The sequence below is a fragment of the Hypomesus transpacificus genome, chromosome 10, assembly GCF_021917145.1.
Source record: "Hypomesus transpacificus isolate Combined female chromosome 10, fHypTra1, whole genome shotgun sequence".
In the NCBI taxonomy this organism is placed as follows: domain Eukaryota; kingdom Metazoa; phylum Chordata; class Actinopteri; order Osmeriformes; family Osmeridae; genus Hypomesus; species Hypomesus transpacificus.
The window spans coordinates 6347020-6369211 of NC_061069.1; the positions used below are offsets into that span (position 1 = coordinate 6347020).

Sequence of the window (22192 nt, forward strand, 5' to 3'; positions counted from 1 at the left end):
ACATCATACTGTTTGTGCCCAACAGTTTCATATGAACTGTGCAGTTCACATTGCATTAAGAGAGGTTTTTTACATAAATAGAGAATTTACATACATTTTCATAGTACATTCTAGAAGCCAATATCATGCATTCTGAACCTAAATGATTCACCTGAGTCGCTATAGTTCCAAAATCCACAATCTTCTAATAGCAGAGGAGATCATTGTGCTGACACAGGAGTAGTACAACTTTGGGAGATCATCATGGAAATAGTGATTTGTAAAACTATCAGACTAGCCTAAAACCCATCCTGTCACATGTCGAAGATTGAATCTTTGGATAGGACGAATTATTTATCGGTGATAGTAAATAAACATTCCATGGCAATTCATAATGAATTAAGTCATCAAATTATCCCCATCATGTTCTACTAATCTGTTCTAAAGAGTCAAAACCAATGCTGTGTGCTGAGTAAACACAACTTTAACTTTTTGTTTGTGAATTTAACAACTGGTGCTTGGAAATCTCGGAAAGACAGATGTAATATGTGTGTGGCGCGTTACTATGCGTTGTTTTACAAGGATGTGACAGTCAAGTCCACTACCTGCCTCTTTTTTTAAACTTTGAATACAGTGTACAGTATTAATGACAATTCTAACTTTTGAATCAATGTTTAAGTAGGTATACATTTGATCAGGCTGATTGTGGTGGGATCTTATCTTAATCAGAGCTTGACTCAAGTACAGTAACACTTAGCCAGTTCAGGCAATGCTACAACAACAAAGAAGCAGGAAGAGACTGGCGAAGGCCAGAGGCATTTGATGTGACAATGTTAGTGAAACAGATGGACGAGAGGGTGTGTGTGGTTTTTGTCTGTGTGTGTGTGGTGTTTCTTTCTTTATTTTTTATCGGGAATTATGTGTCCCCTGTGTGGGTAATTCCTGATGTAGTAATTACCTTTGGGCTGAGGGAAACAAATTAATGGCGCCAATCGCAGTTACATTTAAGTCCCTCACACATGCACACAGGCAGTCATATACACACCAAACCTCTAATTGGTTAGGCTGGAGGGGGGGGGGGGGGGGGGTATAGTAGTGTTGTACGAGTGGCAGGCTGTGCACCTGCAGACATGGGAGATAAATCATCTGTGACTGGGGGAGAGACTCTCAGCACCCACCTGGACAGAGAGGGGAGATTGATCTCCTAGGAGATTACAGAACACAGAGACACTAGGCAATCACAGTGACTGATTCCTGCCCGGAAGAAAGAATGGTGTGTGTGGGTTTGTGTGTGTGGTGTATGCAGAGGCAGATGTGACTGTGCATTCCTCTTTCCCTGATCCAGACTCCTATTTAGGCCTACCTCAGGCAAGGAAGTAGCTTCATACTGTAGGAATATTCAGGGGAAGAGGGACACAACATATAGCATAGCAAGTACAGAGGCAACAGAATAGTGACAATCACAGTAGCCTCTAACATAAAATATCTTGTTTTCTGTAAGTGATTATGACTTGTGCAGTTGATGCAATTTCATTTACTATAAGGCTTTATTACAAAGTGTGATTGCCAGGCATGCATGGCTTTTAATTCCTCTATTGTGAAACATCTTTTTTTTGTCAATGTTATATTCTTCTTCGGGAATTCCCCATTGCTGTTGTGCAAACCCATTTCAAAAGGACCAAACAATAAACTCCACTCCACTGAAATGGTGTTTCCTTACACAGGAAGTCCCATAGAGTGCAAGAAAAAGAGATTTGTGGATTATGTAGTTGGCTTTTAGTCTATGGCTGTTTGGTATTATATGGCGAGTTGGTTGCAGTCACTGTAAAGATTTAGTAAAGTTGTTTATATTTCCTAAATATTGTTGCAGTAATTTCATTTTCCACCATGATATCATCCAAAGCTTGGGTGTCATTCACCTCCAGTATTCAGCCCATCTGTTTTATTACTTTCTATAACAAACCATTCACCATCCACTTCCTAAAATACACTCTCTTGACATCATATTAAAGGACATCATATTTGGAGCCATGTTTGGCAACCCGACCACTGGCCAAACTGGCAACCCCTTAACTACTGGCACATTGTTTCCCTATGGGCTCCAGAATACCTTGTCACATATCCCCCATGTCGAATGCCCTCATTAAAAGGTCCAGGTCTCCGATGTTGGCAGCCTGGTAGAGCTCTGGCCGGTCCATCATGGAGATGGCGATTCTCAGGGCGGCCCAGATGTTGGCTGACATAACCTGGTGAGTCTGGCGGTGACTTTGTCTCTGCTGGTTCAGTGCCGTCAGGAAGTTACTGGCTGCTTCTCTGTGGGAGGGCCAATCAGAAGAGAGGGGATGTTTACAGTGCACAGCCCTGCGCAGTTTGAACAATTATAGCAAATCTTGCTATTAATATTTTAAAATGTTTCCTTCTCATCAATATCACATCCATGCAGACCAATATTGAGAGATGGACGACATTTTCACATTTCTATAGTTTCCTAAAGAGAAGAGAAGATAAACATGACATGAATACTGGCTCATACTTCCTCTAACGTTCAGCGGTGACCTAAATCCTCTAGCTTCTCATTCCCTCTCTACCTGTGGGCCCCAAGGTTGATACAGCTGATCCCCAGGTTGTAGCGGGACCTGATGAACCCTGGCTGGAGCTCCAGCGCCCGGGTGTAGGCCTCCACTGCCTCCTCACTTCGGTCCCCATTGGCCAGTGTGGCCCCCAGACGGTTCCACAGCAAGTAGTCCTGGACGGAGACCCAACATGTCATGAAAAGATGTGCGTTTGTGCATGTGTGTGTGTGTGTGTTTTTGTTTGTACCTCTGGTCTGACAGATAGTGCAGCGTTAAATGCCTCCACAGCCTTGTCAAACTCTGAGCTGAGGTTAAAAAGGACCCCAAGGCCTGTCTGGAGGTCCGGGTCCACTCCATCTGTGTTCAGCAGAGCCGCGTCCTGGAACAATCCTTTCACCTCTGCCAGCTGGCAGCTGTAACACACATAAACACACACACACACATCTTCAGATTGCCGGCTCACTGTGCAGTCTGAGCACATTAAGACTGCTGCTGAAGGGCATAGACACAGCAAGTTTGACCAAAGTCAGCAGAAGTGGAAGCTGAGAATTAGTCAACGGCATATAAATGTTTTATAATTTTTGGGGGGCCAGACATGGCAAAAAGGACTCTACTCAATGCATTATTAAACCAAGAATATTAAATGTTCATTCCATGTATACTATATTGAATATGAAATATTTACTATATATAAAACGTACAAATCTGTACCAGGACCCTAATAAATCAAATAAATTCCATGTATTTAATGTCTTAACTATTGAACTGATCAATCTCTTACCACAGGGCACTGCACATACATTAATATCTTCTTCCGCAAACCAAATGCCAAATCCAACTCTACCTGCCCAGAGTGGGGTTGTGGGGACCCCTGCGCGGTGTGGCTGGAGACCCCTGCAGTGGGCTCCTGCTCCCCAGGAGAAGGTGCTTGTAGCGGGGGTTGTGGCAGATCCAGCGGTGCAGAGCCTCACCAGCCTCCTTCTGCTGGCCTGTGTTGGTTAGACTCACAGCCAGGGCCATGAGCGCTGGCAGGTTGTTGGGGTTGAGCTCCAGACACCTGCCACAAGAGATGACACGGTTAACCAAACTACATGTGGGTTGTCTGTGTTCTTACAGTTCCTCCAGTACTTTACTACTGTACTAGTTGGAGCTGTCAAGTGGATGAAATAGAGGGCCGATCATTTCAAGAACTCCAATAACAGTCAAAAAGGACAACATTAATAATTCAGGTAAAATTGACAGTATATGAACAATGTGATATACAGTAGGATAAACATAATTGTATTAATATGAGATATATATTATTCATATAAAATCACGATGTGATATCATGATCCTTTTGCATCTTACAGGGCATCTTCATTTAAATGTAAAATGTAAGCAACAGTCTATTTAAAAGTCTATCAGCATCTTGTAAGAGAAAGCCTGTCTCACCTCTGAAGTGACACAATAGCTGCTTGTTCATTTTCATTCTCAGCCTGTGTAGTGCCAAGAACCTGCCAGGACTGAGGAAACAGAGGACACTGAATCATAAATACAACCCAACAGGTTTACAAGCCTTAGCTAAATGGTAATTTAAAAAGTGAAATCTCTTATAACCAATGGATGACTGCCGAATGTATTGTTCAACTCTTTATGGGCAAATGTCACAAACATTTATCCAGTGTCATGTACAGTAACACTGTTATTTTTTGTGTCCTTTATTTTACCACTGAATCCTGAGAATCTTGTAAGATGGCCGCCTCAAGCAGAAGGACAGCATTGTTCAGGTCACCCTCTCTGGCCTTCTGCTGGCCCTCTTCAAAAGCATTGGGCCACTCTCGATATGGGTTATTGGTGTGAAAGAAGTAACCCTTTAAGGCAAATCAAGAATGAACCCTAGCACAGATCTTCTAAACATACAGTAAATACATAAATATCACGACAAGTTACCAAACACAACAGTTGTAACTACGGGAAGTCCTTGAAAGGTAATTCAAATGTTTTGCCATTGCCAATATTCAGATAATGATTAATACTGCAAAGGTTGTGCTGTCAGTATTTAATATCAGCTGTGTAGAAAAAACTGTCAGAAGGACATGGACAGTCATTTTGTATAATTTTCATATGACAATAGGTGCATAATACATAATTCTGTAGTTGCTTAAAATTAGACCATTGTTAATTGACTAGGACCGACAGTATACCACAATGTATATCCATAATGTGTATGACTCACAACTATGCATCATCCCATTACATGGCAGAGCAGTGCTGACCTCAGCTATTTAGGTTAGAGGGTGGGCATCATGTTCAAGGCCACAACAGACAAGATTTCCAGAGGGATTTGAGCCCTTGCTGTCCAGCTTCACTGCTGCCTAAACCATGCACTGTACTGTAGGTCATGTGACGATAACAAAACAACAACATTGATCCTGCGGTTTCAAACATTAATCATTATATTGTCCTGCGATACTCAGTCAAATTAGCTTCCCTTTTTTCCATGACGTTTCACATGTATCTCATAACATGCTTTATATGCTGGTATTGTATTTCAAGAAACTGTTCCCAGACCAGTACTTCAGGGCAGCTCTTTGGGGGTTAGCGCTACTCCTAATGTTGACAGCAGCCATATGCTCAGATGGTGATTCAAGGACAAATTTTGTCCTACAGCATATGAAGGTCATAAACATAATAGCTATATATAAAAAGAACAGCAATATAGATAAATAACGTAAAAATATATTTTGTTAACCTGTGCCAACCGTGAAAAGGACACATATTATGTCAAATGTATAATAGAAGATTCATATTTCAGCATGTTAAAGTATTGTGTAAAACAAATACCAAACACATGTATCATCAATTATGCATTGTTTCATGACTCTACGATATTAAACATCAGTTGTATTAAAAAAACGTTGAAGTTCCTCTATAAATAAATGTTAAACAGAACAGGACCGCATGATCCAAATGTGTTAGGTGTTCTAAAGCAGGACTGTAAAAGCAACACCCCATCTCTCTCTCTGCAGCTCTCTCTATGGTCTCTCTCTCTGCAGCTCTCTCTATGGTCTCTCTCTCTGCAGCTCTCTCTATGGTCTCTCTCTCTGCAGCTCTCTCTATGGTCTCTCTCTCTGCAGCTCTCTCTTTGGTCTCTCTCTCTGCAGCTTTCTCTATGGTATCTCTCTCTGCAGCTCTCTCTATGGTATCTCTCTCTGCAGCCCTCTCTATGGTCTCTCTCTCTGCAGCTCTCTCTATGGTATCTCTCTCTGCAGCTTTCTCTATGGTATCTCTCTCTGCAGCTCTCTCTATGGTATCTCTCTCTGCAGCTGTCTCTATGGTCTCTCTCTCTGCAGCTCTCTCTATGGTCTCTCTCTCTGCAGCTCTCTCTTTGGTCTCTCTCTCTGCAGCTCTCTCTATGGTATCTCTCTCTGCAGCTCTCTCTATGGTATCTCTCTCTGCAGCTCTCTCTATGGTCTCTCTCCCTCTCCGTCAGCCCGCCTTCCTCTATACTCTAATCACAGACATCTTTTTGCGTTCCCGCAGCGCAGCCTGCTTCCCTTCAGATAGTGACAGATAGATGAGAGAGTGTTTGTAGATCAACCCTCTTGTGTTTGATACTGCTCAATAGTTTTCATTCAGCTGTAAACTCTGTTTACCCAAAAGAAAGAACGGTGAGCTACACTGGAAGACATGAGGGGGAGAACAAAATGCACATTAGCTGTTACTGACATTCTCATAGAATTAATGATGCAAAGTAAAAAAAAAAATAAGAGTTACCTTTATCTCTAAATAACCCTAACCTTGACCCTAGGAATTAGATTTCCCCAAAGTGTCTGTTGACCCCAATCCTAACCTTCATCAAATGGGTTATGCATAACTTGGTGTTCATACAGAATTACTGTCCCTTTGCTTTAATATAGCATCTTGTCTTTGAATACTACATACATTAATGGCTCATATTGGGGTATGGGATGAGGGTGGAGGGTCTTTGTACCTTCTCTACTGGAGAGACTGTGGGGGGTGTTTGGCCTTCAGGGTCCATCTCCTCCAGCCAGTTCCTCCGAGCTAACTCCTCCCACTCTGCCTGCATCTTGTCCCAAAATTCTGTGTCAGACTGTGAAGGAAAAGGAGAGAGAGATTTAACACATTGTCTATGTTTCACAATGGCCTGCCACCAAACTAGGGAGTAATTCTCTCCAGTAGTCAAGAGGTTTGTCCCTTATGACAACTTGCAATAGTGTGTGCTGTATGATTGAGAACCCAATACCTACATAATAAAAGTTTAGAGGTAATATATGTAACCCCACTAGATCATAGATACAGTATATGGTGATGAACAAGACATTGAGATAAGTTACCAAACTTAGTTAAGGTACTGAATTTCAATATACCACACATGAAAAAAACAGCTATAGTAAATACTTGAACATTTCAGTTCTAACACGTCATGTTTGTCTTAGTGACACCACTTCAAACAGAGAACAGTACTTGAAAATCTGAAAATTGGACGCAGAACAAAAATCCATAATTTCTCATGGTTTACTGAGGCATATTTTTCCCAGCGCTTGTCAGTTCAAATGAGTCTCATCCGACACATTTGTAGTGAACCCGACCATAGAACCCAACAGAATAATTTAATCATGTGCTCATTGAAATGGAAGCACAGTGCAGTAAATAGTGTTCATCGGAAGGGAAACACATGCCTATTTAGCCAAGTAGGGAAGATGGCTGTGCCAGTTGGCTCTGATAAATTGGTAAGAGGCAGTTTGGTTTGACTTGAACTAGAGAGGATTAGTTGCTTACAATAAAAACACAGGTTCTGGTTCTCTTCCAAGTATTGAATCAAATGAGCCTTTCTATTTATTTGAGTCATGGTGGCATTTGTTTGATTAATGGAAACATTTTCAAACACACACATGTACACGCAGAACGCACTAATGCAGTTCTCTTATGAGGGAACTCATTATTTGATTCCCTGGTCAAATCAAGGCTTGAGCCTAACAGTTTGTTCTGAGGTGATCTGTAAAGACTAATATATTACTGTAATGCAACATGCAGTCAATTGGATATATTGTATAACTTAAGTAACTAAACTAAGATTTGTAGCTTCATATTAGACTGAATGGTCAGCGCAATTGGTAAGGTTGAAATGATACTACAGTATGCACCCAGTTCAGTAACATTAAAATGAAAGGAGATATGTAAGGTGAAAAGGGTCAGAGGAGGTAGAAAACTGAGAGGAGGTGAAGGGAAGAGGAGAGAGGAGGTACCACACTGAGAGGAAGAGGTGAGGGGAGGTAGAGGAGAATGTGGATACTGAGAGGTGGAAGAGGAGGAGAGAGGTGGAGGACAATGGTGGAAAAAAAGTGTTTGTTGTTATCCAGTCATTAGTAGTTAGCCTCAGTCGGGACCTATACATAGACACTGTGAGTCATGTGACAGTGTTGTCGTCTCATTTTAGCCTGACTCCTTAGTGCTGTGTGACGAAAACTCTGCTTATCAGCTTTGGCCTTTTTTAGCCATTATTCACACCGGATTAAGTTTCCACTCTCACATCGAACACACAGACAGGAGCCGAGAAAGGGCATGTACAGACACAAAATCTGTGTACTAGATATGCATGTGAAAACAAAAGAGACATATTGTACAAAAATTCTTAACGGCAATGGACAAGAGTTCTTTAAAAAGCTAGAAGCAAGAATCCACATTAGACTAAATGCCTCGAGGGCATGCATTTACAGTAATAACCATAATACAAATGATGTCCGTTTACAGTAAGACTTGGGTTTAATATTGAAACTGACAGTTGTATTCAGGACAATTCTCCATACTACTAAGAGTACTTAATGATAGCATGAGTTGAGGGACATACAGTGTGTTAATCTGGTCTAATGTTTTCTGTAGGAAAGTCACTCTTCATGTAATACTATTTTATCTGTGGTTTTCCTCTGTCGAGACACCTTTTTTGTATTTTTGTCATGTTGTTCTTACTCACTGGAGCTCACTCTTTCCCATCTCACCTTTGTCCTCCTCACTTCCTCCACTCATCATTCAATAACTCTCTCTCTCTAACAGAGCTGGTACACAAACTTCCTCTCCCTATTCCCTCTTTTCTCTGTCTCATTCCATTCCTCCTTCCTTCTTTTACCACGTGTGATTGTCCACCATCATTCTTCCTAGTTCCCTATGTATTTTTCATCTACCTCTCCCTCTTCTCCCAGCTGACGTCAGTTTATAAGTTTCTCACTCTCTGTCCTGTCGTCGGTCATCGACACCTTCTTCCATCTTCATCTGGCACTGTCTCACTGGTCCTTCCTTTGTCAGGCACCTAAAACTACGACTCGGTGGTTCTGAGGTGTGCAGATAAGCTTGTTTTGAAATGATGTATGAGACAGTGGGTCCATATATCTCTGATCGCGGAATTATACGTTGATCCAAGATGATATACGATCTGTGACACTAGATTAGCTGACAGTAACTCTAGATGTAGATGCTGATATTGTGATACTGTCTTTCTAAATGATGGATGATACAGTCTTGGGTTGTTACACAAGGTGTGTGTTTCTGTGTTTGTCTCACCTCTACGGCAGCCTTTGCCTTCACAAACTCATCCTCCATAGACTGATTTCTGGCCAGGAGGGCACGGCCTAGACGCCTCTCTCTGCCCACGCAGCAGTCCTGGGGAACACAGATGGCAACACACACACGCACACACAACACAAGGAAACAGGTCAGCCAACACCCTCAGCTCTAACTGTGAGAGGTCACTGACACCTCCTTTGCAAGCCTGTGGAAACTAGGAGACAGAAACATATCCCCCCGCTTCCTTTCTCCAATCCAGTATCAGTATCAGTAACAGTCATTTTATTCATTTTTCCAGATATAAATAGAGAAACATAGACCTGTGCTGCTGATACAAAATCAATATCATCTATGCTGTTGACCTCGAACGAGTTCTTGGTGGATGGATCTGTTTTGAAATCTGCAGACCTGGTTGGGGAGAGAGTAAAGGGCAGTCCATATCAAATCAAATTCTATGAAAAAGCAACATCACATGCAACTCAGTTTCACATATCGCTGGGCATGTTTCTATAAGTGCTTTATTTACCACAATAGTTCGCTGGAGGAGTGTTGTGATGTGCACCTCTTCTCGAATCTTCTCTTCCTGCCATTGTTCAGGGAGCCTTCCGGTTGGAGGTTTACTTCCTCCCATTTGTCCAATGGGGAACTGGAGAGACTGACTGGACATGGGAAAGGAAAAGAAGCATGAAAAGAAATATGGACCGTCCAATCAAGCCTGTTTATATTGCACGACAAAATTAATCCCAAAAATATAACCATGCAATGACACAACCAGTTTCACCAAAGTAATACCATGTAGGTATAGGTGGGTACGGCGAAGTCATAATGCATGTTGTAATAGACAGGAACATGAACACTAACTGAGACCTGAATCGAGTGACACTCTCTCTGGGGTGCGAGGGCTTGGGGACGAGCGGTCCACCTCCACCTGGATGAGCTCCGTGTCCTCGGGTCTCCTCCTGCGGGGGCTGCTCTTGGCGCTGCCCCTCTTGGGGACCGTGGGGCTCCGACGGGCCCGGCTGCTGCCCTTCCTGCTGTTGAAGCCACTGGAACTCTCCCCAGGCTCACTCAGGTCCACCAGGTCCAAGGCTGTGGACAGAACTGAAGCCCGTTTTGAGTGTTTCTTTATGTTTTGGTGGAAATCAACATGGCTTTCCTAGGGTTTCTAACTGAATACTGATTATGATGATGATTCTCTCATACTGAGGAATGGCTGGCTTGTGGTCGCTAGAATTACTTGCTTTCATCCACCATGGAACACGTTGGCTAATATGGCTTAAAAATCCTTTGAGGATGACCTATGCTTCCCACTGAGCCTGAGGGTTTAAGTCAAGCAAATTCACTTAGACCCTTATTGACTTATTAGATATTATCATGGTATCTGTTTCAGGGAAACATTTAGAATAATACAAAAAAAATCTGAGCATAAATGTCAAGGCAAAGCAAAGCCCGACAAGAAGATTTGACAGACAAAGCCAGAGGTAAAAAGAGAAATGGAGCAGATTAATGGTGGGTAATGAGTTGCGGAGGATACCTGCTGTGTTGGAGGTGACCAGCCGGGCCACAGGGCCGTCGATGCGGCTTTCTGACAGGAAATCATCGATGGAGGGACTCAGCAGTGGGCGGCTCTCTTGCTGCTCACCGACCAGCTGTTGGGTAAAGAGAGGTGACATTACTGTAAATTACACCAAATGGAAGGATGATGGTTGTAGAATGATACGTGCATCGTCATATACAACATGGATATTCTAGAATGTTTCAGAGAACCCAGACAGTTACTGTAAAAGACAAGAAACAGAAAGGCAAACACCAACCAAACTTCTTGAAATCTAAACCAATTTGATCAAACAGAACCTTAAATAGAATATAACATGTATTCTGTATCCTAAAAGCTTAAATTGCAACCATGCAAGAACAGCAGACAATGTTTTCATCTTTTTCATCTCTTAGACCAAATGATTCCATTGCTCATCTTCTTTTATTCTAGACTTTAAAAGCAGGCAGCCTATCTGATCATAGTCATAGTGGATTGGACACATTCCCAATTGAAAATACAGGTCTTGGATTAAAGTCTATGAAATGAGACTGTTGGAAGCATCTTCCAAAGGGTACATGTATGTAGGGTTTGCATTCTTACCCAGAGAGCCACCTACACATCATTTACATGTAAAATGGTGAAACACCAGGAACATTTATGTGGACTTTGATTGTAGCTGTGTAGCATGTAGCTGTGTGTGCATATGTGTGTGTATGTGTGTGTGTGTATGTGTGTGTGTGAAATGCATTTCTGCCTGTTTGCGGTCCTGATTATGACAACATGGGAGTCTGCTCGTGCTGGACTCTGTGTGATTGGAGCTGATATTACTGTAAGGGTGACCTAGAGCTAAAATTGTCTCTTGGTGGAATTGCCAAGCCATTACAAAAAACATTAATTTTAAATTAGACATTTTAAATGGCTTTTATGATCACCCTCTCCAAATGAGTTGACCATGAAGAGGCTTTATTGGATGGCTTGATCGCTGGATGTAGAATAGTTGTCAGTGGAAATGTCACAACATTGAATACATGTTAAAAATATACCTGTGTGTTTGTATGTGTTTATCTGTATATGTGTGCATGTGGGTGAGGGATAAAAAAAAGTCCCATTGTTGTTACACAACCATCTTTAACAAAACTCTGGTTCCGTTCAGTCCATGAAATCAACAAAAGACAGCTGGATACTAATATGTTTCAACACACACAAGAGAGACTCCAATCCACTGATATCGAATTAAATCACAGGCAAATAATCACTTGATTGTTAAGCATGTCTTAATCTCTGGTAGTAGCACTTTCTGACATCAATCTGCGCTGTTTTTCTAATCCCAATCCACACAAGAGATGTTTGAACTCTACCACCCAAACATGAATGGGACTGGACATCCATCACATAGTACAGTGGATCAAATAAAAGGGGTGTTGTTATTTAATTAATGTACGGTTGCAGTTCATGATAAAATACAGAAACATGAACGTTCCTCAAAAAATGTGAGCTACAGTAATTTCAAATTGTATATTTTTTTTGCAACTACTAGACCATCCATTTTTGTTGTAAGGTTTTACGGTACCCCAACCTCCTTACATTCGTCATGTAAAAGTAATCTCAGGTAAGGTGTTCCCCAGTGTACATTTTTCATTAAGTGAATACTACAATGAGAGGTCCATCAAGGGCCAGTTGGCATATTTTCAATTTCTTAATAGAGGGTTTTCAGGCCACCAATACAGACCAAAGATTCAGACAAAAGAGTGAACTTAATGAAACACGTACAGCACACACATCATCACATAACCGTACTCTGCACTCATATTCACACGCACACACACCATAAAATACATTTACGCAATCTGCATATGTAAGGGCATTAAAAACACTTCAAAGTGAAAGCGTTTGTGACTTGAATATGTAACCAAAGCCACAACAGAATGTAAATATCATGAGGTAACACAACACCGCAAGAAAATCTTTGCTAAAAGGCCAGCGTCCTAGATTTCTTACTCACTTTGCTCACAATAATGGCATGCTGGATGAAAACAACACGTTTATACATACAAACATATATAAAGAAAACCAAATCAAAAGATGAACGCTTGGAACATTCAAGCAAAGGGCAAAAGCTGAGCCACTTTTTGGTTTGATTTGTCATTTACTGGTTTGTCATTTGACAAGTACTAAACTGAGGTTCTGATTTGGTTCATCAGTTTGGGCATCTGATTGATGTGATATTGAGAGGTAGGGGTAAAAATGAATTGAATACTTTCATATTAATATCATCAAATGGTTGATGAAAGGTTCAGAATTAACTACATTTATTGTATTTGTTTTTTTATGTTGGAAAAGACAAAGCTTTAAGCCATCACTTGCAATAAATGCATACTGTACAAGCAGCAAGCATCCTTCCAAGCACAAGTTGTGGTGGTAATAAGACAGCGTTGATTCAAATCCCTGGAGGGCTTGTGAATTATGTACACCCTCTGACGCAGCATTTATCCTGAATAGGTTGCCTGCCTGGCTATTCAAAAAACATGTGCAGAGTTTTAAGGGATAATGTGTGATAAAAAACAATACAGCAAAATAAAGAATAAATTACTATGTTGTACTGTATACCAAACCAGGAAGAGCTTGTTGCTTCCTGATGGTGGTTGTCATGCCCACCTTGGTTGTCACGCTGAGGAGGGGGTTTCCTTCTGAGGATGCCTTTTTACCCGGAAGCTCCTTCAGCACCATGGCAACAGCCCTTTCCCCTTTCCCCTACAACAGTGAGATCAACAATGACTTGAGTCAGTAGTCACAAATCCTTCCTGTTCCAATTTTCAAATCAGGTTGATTTCCCAAAGCTTTTTTCCACACGGATGTATGCTGTATGTTGGATGTGATCTATCATATCGTATGAAGAAGGTTTATTGAAATATACCTGTATGCTTATGATTGAACATGTTACACAAGCTAGCATATGGAGATTATGATGTTCAATTGAAATCATTCCAAAATTCTTCTGTGCGTCATATTCTTCTGTCACATCGTGTCACAGCAGTACTGTATATCCCACAGAGTGAGATGGCCCTTTTCTCAATGAAATATGGTTTTCTGTGCTCCTGACGGACTGTGGACTGACTGGATGTGTATATACTTAATGATGAGGAAAGTATTTAGAATTTAAATTACATGTCACATAAAATGCAAGACCAAAACAATGCCAGAGTAAGTCTACGGTATGTCTCCCTTCTTTGAACCCAATGAGGAACATTGCCAGATAATAACATACAGCTTAATGTAAAGTTCTTACTTTTTCTTGTATGTGCACAAATATATTTGTTCTATTCTTATATCATATGTTTCTTTAGATAACCTTTTAGCCAGATATCTGCGTGAAAATATCTTTAGGTCTAGTTAGTACCTCAATGGAACTGCATGCATATTGGTTTATTGACATCAAAACAAAGCATGGCCAACCAGATCAATAGGCAGAGGAATTGTTTGAGGACATTTACAAAGCATCCATTCACTTTAGGATACTGATTCAGACTGAATCTGTTGGTGCAGTTACCTATTTCACAGAAACAGTAGTAGGCATTAATGGACCTGCTTTTCTTTTTTAGTTTTCTAACATTTATTCAGCATTCAGCAGTGCTCCAACATGACGCTGATGTGAAATAATCCACATAGACCCAGTTAGGTCAGACTGCAACATGACATAACCACTAAGCAGCCACCAGTCTCTTGGGTCAATATCCCTAAAAGCACCCAAAAGAAAAATCCAGAATAGACCCTGCTCCAGTGTAAGATTAAGTTTCTCTTCACTGCTGTCTTTTAACATAAATAATACAGAATTACTATATACAACTACGTAAAGTCTAGTTGTTTATTGTCAACTACACATTGCAATTTAAAACCTTTACAGTGGCAGTTGTGGAGGGAATAGGATGCAGCTATATGTCACTAATACTTTTAACAACATTGGTTTCAGTAAGGTACACACACACACACAAACACACACAAGCCTACATTAATGCAAATGCAGTGAGCACTTAAGAGAGCAGGGATGTTGTAATTACCATGAGTCAAAGTAATGTTTTAAAGGCTTTGTAATGCTCTGGTAAACACAGAAGACATTAATAAAAGTATGATTTATTCAGATCATCTTTAAAACGTCTGCTAGAACTGTGGCATGGTAAGAATGTTGTTGCATGATATCTGTTACATTTAGAACCATTTTATTTAGCACTTTGGAAGTTTGTTTCAGTCCAACGGAGACCAGGAGTAAATCATTAAAGTCATAGGAAAGCTCAGATGCACATCACAGAAAATCTGTTAATACATAAACAGCTGGATGCTTTGATACACTCTTCATCACACCTGGCAGGTAGTTCTCCGTACTCATGATGATCAATAGCCCAGATGATGATCAATATCAGCAGGACGTCCAGCATTTTAATGATTAGATCTACAGTATCGTGGGATCAATCCTTAAACAACCTTTTAATGTTGATAGATGATATCAGGGAGTTTGAAAGAGATAAAATGACCTCGAATAGGTCTTTGAAAAAAAATCAACTGTCCAGTGATGATAGGACATTTCCCATAGTGACAGTGAGCAACCTACAAATGTTATGACCATTAACTCACTGAACACTGTATAAAGAGCTGTGTATAAACTCCTATTGATGTAAGAATGTTCTAGAGACACGTAGTGAACAATTGCTTTAAAAGACACTCTTGATCACTTTTTCCACATGTCAAAATGCAGACAAGCGAGTCTGGTTCAAAGTTAGCTTTTCTTAAAAGGAACCTTTCGTGAGTTTGCAATGCAATCTAAGTGAAGAAGTGTTTCTGCTGACTTCTGAAACCCCCAGACACACCAATAACAGGTACAAGAATAAAGTGAATGGAGTAGTAAAGAACCTCCACAGATATTTAGATTCTTTAACTCCGCTCAGCCAAGCACACTTTACGTTTGACTTTTTTCCCAACTCCCTTGCGTTCATCCCTTTCATCCTTCTATCACTCTCTGTCAAGAGCACAGTGCTCCAAAATTGTAACATGTTATCTTCAACTTCATCTGAGAGGATTCAGAATAGTTACTTTGCAGAGTTGTGAGCACTGTCTTCTTACTGTGCCAGAGCATCTACAGAAATCACCTTCTCCTTTTCTTGAGACTCTTACGTCTCTGAGTCTATTACCATGCCAGTTGTCCGACTGTGAAGCACTTTAGCATCGTTGCGGTTTGGGAGACGCTGTTGTGGCTCAGACCTAAAAATAAACCAGCTGTGTGCTGAGCAAACAGTCAACCATCAGCCACGTAGAGTCCCGGCGGTGCTGAGCAGGGCTGATCTGGGCCAGAGCTCACAGTATCTAATTAAACCAAGAATTTGCAACGATACTTCACTATTACAATCATAGGGAAACGTCTTGGTCATGATACATATGGCTGCTACGTCAGGATAAGAGAATGCCAAGACAAAGGGATGTGACTGCTGATTGTAGCCTTAACACGGTCTAATACCTTATGTAATGGATAGGAAACTGTGGATAGGAAACTGTTCTAACAGTGAACCAGTGTTACTTCTGTGAGTCTTCTTGGCACTGTACGTCAAAATATGGTATTACCAGAGACACACAGTTACGGTGACCCCTTACTTTGTTCTTGTTATTAAAAAGAGGACTGGAGGACATATGGGAGATCAGAATCTGGATAATACTGTTGTTGTTTGCAAGGACACATAAAGATAGTGGTAGGCTAAAGAAGCATTTTCTGTGAAGAATTACAACAGGATGGAATGTTTTTCTATGTGTTATTTTGAGGGGAATTAATAATTCACAGTTATGTAGGAATACTTAACTCATCTCCTCAATGTCATGATCAGCATGCAACCAAAAGGCTGGGTAACATCGGCAGGAGACAGCCAGCCAAGGGCAACAGCAGGGTGCATAGGGACGGGCCTCTAGACACCACCTTTCGCAAGTGTCAGTTAGGCAGAAAAATGTGTTGACTGAAATATTTGACCCAAAGGTTTTATGTATTTATATCCTCCAGTAATCCGGCAGCACTCTTTCTAATTAATCTTGTATGAGAGCATCCCCACTGTGGTTATTTCTGCCTGAGTCACTGGCTTTAACTACTGTACAGATGCCCTAGAGAAGATAGAAAGGACACACAACAGGATTATGAGTTCTTTCCTCACTCTTGTTTCATTGAATGAACCAAAGATAATGAGAGGAGGTTTTGTTGAGGCACTTCCTTTTCTTTCATTTCTCTTCATTTCCACTCCCTGTTTGTGTCAGCAGGTGCTGAAATAAGCAAGGTATGCAATTACTAAGATGATATCCAGATGCTGTATAACCCTGATTTATTGTATGGTTACTTTGGTACAAAAGGAACTCCAGAAAGACTAGTGGTGGCTTTAAAGATCTTCAACTGGAAGAAAAACCGCATGTGTAAATACATGTGTTAAGGTTTACAGGAGCTCATTAAGAGTCCACATTTCCTCAGATTTGGAGAAAAACAAAATGTAATACATTACATTTTTTATTACATTTTAAAGGGGATGTAGACTTTCTTACTATAGGATAATATATTTATTTCTGCAGAATAGGCCTTTAAAAGCATTTCTAGTCTGACTGTCCAATTTGTCCAATGGAGCAAAGAAACAGTGTTCAAATCCCAGAAAGCGCTCACTCTTTCACAGCACTTAACCTGAGTTGCCCTTGTAGACACAATTATTAGAAACTGAAACAATGTGTCAGATGTCAGCTATGTAAGCCGCGTTCTGCTATAAAATTATTTTTAGCAAAGAGAGAGTGAAAATTATCTATTTGGAAAAGAGAGAGAGAGGAACAAGTGTCTGCCGGGTTGTTTTTTACGGTTGTATCTATTTGGTGAAAATGGGTACAGCTTGAGGGGATGTTAACTGGCTTGGGGGTCACTGGGGTCATTTAGTTTTGTTAGTGAGGTGTGAAATAGCTTTAGGGCTCTGAAAGGGTGCCATCTCGTTACTATGGTGTCTCAAAGGGTTCAAACAAATAATTTCAGTAAAATAAAAAGTACCAACTTTCCGCTTTACAGTAAATGTATTTATTGGTTAGGGTACTGACATGTACAAGACCAACAGTGCGTGGTCATACGCGAGATGAAATTAATTGCAAGGCTTTGAAGTACAAAAGGCAGTTGTGTTGCACTACAAACGAAAAAGTATTAAACTTTCATTGGGCTGTTTTGTAACTGTCGATGAACTCTCTTGCTATAAATAAATACATCTGCTTTTGTGTAAGGGGTCTTGTCTTAGAAATATACTGCAAGTAAGTTGTCTTGTTGCAGTGTTAGTTGTGTAGTAAAGGCAAATGTGTGTTTCTGGAAGCCTGAAGTTATGATTATAGCTCTGGATTATGAACTGTTCCAAATTAAGCAAATAACTTATTTTCCTTACACAACACTCCATTGATGTGCTCCTTCAAAGAGCATCTGCTTTGTATCAGGTAATTTGGCAGAATGCATGATGAACATCACTGCCTAGAGCCTTCAGGTTCTTTAAAGGCTGATGACGTAGCATCCTTTCTGCTTTGATCAGGCTGACCAGACAAAGTGATTGTGACATTATTATTGAGCTATCTGTCAAATCAAAACCATTCCAAAGAGGCCTAGAATATGTCAATAGTAAATACATGAAGCCCATTGGCTATGAGGTTCACAACCTCAGACCCAACCACCACAGCTAACAACCCACAACAACAGAACTATTCCTCAATGCATGAAGCCCTTCAATGTAAAATAAATTGTTGTATTGATATAATGCCTTCCACAAGATGTATGTGACTATGAGTATGTGGCTACTAACTAAAACCTTCTGTGTAAACATTTAGCATAGAGAAGTGCATGTCCTGCACCTCCCACTGATTCATAAGAAACCTCAATGACATTCTCTGGGATTATACTATATTTCTCTGTCCATTCGACAAAACGTTTTAAACATGAATTTTCCATTAAGTTGTTATTATTCTGTACTCTATGTTAAGTTAAAACCCTCTTTTGGTTTCACTGTTCTCTTTTACAAGAAAGGGCACCTTGACTTGGCAGTCATAAAGAGTTTGGGGGATTATTTCATGCCCTTTGAATCTTCTTAGGGGACGTGAACAGGATTTCTTTGAGAAGACGTCTTGTGAAATGACTATCTAAGGATGTTCAGTGAAGAGCAACGGAAAAAAGGGGAGCAGAATTGAACTCACTGTTCCGAAACTAGCCCGAGGCTTAACATAAAGAAGGGAAAGTCACAAAAATATCCTTTTGTAATTTTGGTAAATTTGAGCTGCAAAATACATGGGGATTTTGATATTCTACTGAAACATTTTAAAATATAACTTCAACACTGTAAAACAATTCACTTTGAATGTATTAATGGAGATATTCCAATAAAGTCCTTATTGGTGATAGCATTTTAAATAATGTACTCTGGACTGTATAACATGGAACAGGCTTCTCCAAACACAGCCTCTTGAGAAAATCCATCTCAGCCCCAAGCCCTAAGTCTCTTGCGTTCACTCAGACTCCAAGGTCAGATTTGCCCTATCCCTGAAATTCAGGATGCTCATTAGAAATCTACACTCATTCTTAAGTGTCCTAAGGGGAAATATCAAAACCAACCCACACAAGGCAACTTGAATCTCCATTCAATGTTTGAATCAAAAAATCGAATTGCATTATTTTCATGCACTTCATTTTCTACTGAGACCGTCAAGTGTGGCTACATACTGTAGGTTGAGTGCTCCTTGTCAAAGGGCACATGAGCTGTACAATCCACTGGGAGTTGACCCTATTACTTTTTTTCTACTAATTTCGACTCGTCAGTTCACTAAGTTTCTTCACTTTGGCTTTTGAGTATTATGTGGCTTTTGTCTGACCCATCAACCCATCACAGTGATCATTTGTAGACAAATCATGTCTGCTGTACCTTGTGGACATGACTAGTCAGTTAGACGTGGGATGCCATGGGGGATACAGCAGATCACCAGATAGGGGCCTACAACCATGTAGGCTTTCTTCACATACTATATGTGAACCATAGCAACAGGTCTAGTCTTCAATGTGGTAGGATAGCTGCCAGCAACCAGGACATGGCCCTAATCCTGTCTAGCTCTTTTCAAAACATCTAGAGAAATCCGTCATATGTTGTCTATTATGTTTTCTTCACAATCTGCACTGCAAAATTGCGGTACACAAATTAAAGTTGAAACAAATCGTATCTTTACACAATATTTACCCATTGTCCAAGTGTGTTAAGCCTAATGGATAATTCAGTGGATCCTACTGCAGCTTATGTCGTAATATGTTGATGCACGATCAGCTGACTTGGCCAGGGTTTAAAGCCTATTCTTAAGCTTGAAATAATAATCATATCTTCGCTTTAGGGTATGGGAACTTGAGAGATGAGCCTCCCTCAAAACAAGAGTCATAGTATTGGCCAAACACTGTTTTGACGGAAAACTGCTTCTCTGCTTTTCTCGACAGCTCCAAATTATGCGAAATATTCCAATGAGACTGTTCATAGAATAAAAGGAAGTCCCAAGAGAATCCATTTATGTAACATTAAATGTGCAGATACAATCAAGTGATGGTGTAAATGTGCAGCATCTGTTTAGTTGTTATTCACACCCTTGGTCCTGTGAGTGTGACTACAACTATTAACATTTGTAACTAACAAACACAAATGCAGACACACACACACACTTTGCTCATCTGCTGATCCAGGGATCAGCAGACAGACCCAGTCGATTAAGAGGTCCAAGGTTGCACAACCACTTTTGCATCACACAGCACCTTTCTGGCTTGTCTCCCTCTCTTCCCCCCCCCCTCTATCTCCATCTGTCTAACAATACAGGGTGTAAAAATCCAAACTGTGGAAACACACAGAGGACATCGTACGTCAGGCCAACAGCAGTGATGTTAACAGTCCCCGTGTTCACTTCACCATGAAGAATGAAAGGTAAACATTTAGATTCATAACCACCTCTGGCGACTGTGTCATTCCTTTTTCCAGTTTCCGTGGCTGAAGTGCACTAACCCATTTAGAGGCCTAGGTTGCTGTGCACATTGATGTGCATTAAGACTGATCTCTATATTTTCCATTACAAAGAATAAATGTAGAAAAAATGCGAACTCTTAATTAATGTTTGTAATATGGCAATACATCTGAATTAATACATTAATTATAAATTCATGCATTCAACCATAAATTGCTTTTTTTATCGAAAGAAGTGGTTGTTCTACAAGCACAGGTTTGAAACATGCTCATGCTGTGTATGTTTGAAAGATTATTTGCGTCAACTCCTTGTGGATAGTATTGAGATTTACATTTGAGAGGATGCCAATTATCATATGGGCTCTTTTTGTTTGAGATTGAGGAAGTGAGATTAGCATGATGTTTTTGTTTTTGTGAATCTGGTGATTGTGGTTTTGTCTCAGTTGTTCCAGTGTTGTCTCCCAGTTTAAGGGGATGAGACCCCAGGGAGCAAATAACTCTTCTAGACTGACTCTGAGAGACTCCCTGTGCACTTAACTGCATGTAGCTGTAAATGGAGTCTGTCTGGTACTGGTCTTACTATCATTGTCTGAAAAAAAAGACCAGCACATAAACTCCAGGTTTTCACTTGTCATAACGTGCTGTATCTCTTCAGGCATGAGCAGGTATACTTTTTCTAATAGGACCTATACAATTGAACCCATTCAAATCCTTTTGAAGTGGCACCTTAAATTGACTTTAAATTTACAAAAACGTTACAGGGTTGAGGAATCAGAATTCGTAAGGCAATGCTTGGTCTATAAAGTCCAGAGTGGGAAAAATACCACATGTGCCGGACGACATGAAATATTTACGAGCGCTTGGCCCATTTTTTCTTCTCACATAGCTTATTCCTTAGATGACAAAACAGTAAACTTCAGGTTTCAAGTCAGCTCAAACCATCAAAAGTGCCTACATGCACTCAATGCATCAACCCTTGAAGGCCAGCCTTTGACAGTGATGTCAAATGGACTAGTAACACAGACAATTTATCTTCCTGGTATAAGAAAGTGAGGGCACGGCTTTCATGTTTACAAAATGTATTGACAAGGCCAGCAGTTAAAGGAAGTTTAGGATTGTATCCATTTTGATTGCAGAATTGTATATAATTTTTTTATATTACCCATTCAAGTAATGTGCCTGACAACTTATGTGTGTAGTGACTTTGTGTCACCAAGAAGTTTTCTCTGTGTAAGATACTTTCACTAGCACATGTTGGAAACCAAAGTCATTTTGATATCTGTCTGTTTCTAGCATTCCGTCCAAGAGCAGTTATTTCTGTTTGCACACTGTGCACTGTTTGGTTTGATCAATGTTAAAGACTCCAGGACTTCTGATGTTGTTTGTCCCTTATTCTACCCTATTAGAGGAAGACTTTTCAGTTTCTACATGTATCTACAGTATGTGTGTTTAATTTGTATGATATTTTCAATTAAATGTGCTGATTGTGTAACAATTATTGACATATCTTTGTTGGTTACATGTATTAG

The 22192-nt window shown here is 40.4% G+C and overlaps 1 protein-coding gene across 1 annotated transcript; it reads right to left on the reverse strand.

Annotated features, from left to right (window-relative positions):
• Nucleotides 1–1070: 1070 nt before the first annotated feature.
• pex5lb (peroxisomal biogenesis factor 5-like b) lies at nucleotides 1071–15034 on the reverse strand. The gene is made up of 14 exons (XM_047027093.1): nucleotides 14996–15034; nucleotides 13309–13404; nucleotides 10651–10765; nucleotides 9984–10217; nucleotides 9643–9775; nucleotides 9437–9524; nucleotides 9114–9212; nucleotides 6529–6648; nucleotides 4262–4405; nucleotides 3987–4057; nucleotides 3397–3609; nucleotides 2800–2965; nucleotides 2568–2725; nucleotides 1071–2292 (listed from the first exon to the last, which is right to left on the reverse strand). Exons 1-14 carry the CDS (start codon nucleotides 15032–15034, stop codon nucleotides 2094–2096), a joined length of 1875 nt encoding a protein of 624 aa, XP_046883049.1. The 3' UTR covers nucleotides 1071–2093.
• Between the last annotated feature and the right edge of the window lie 7158 nt (nucleotides 15035–22192).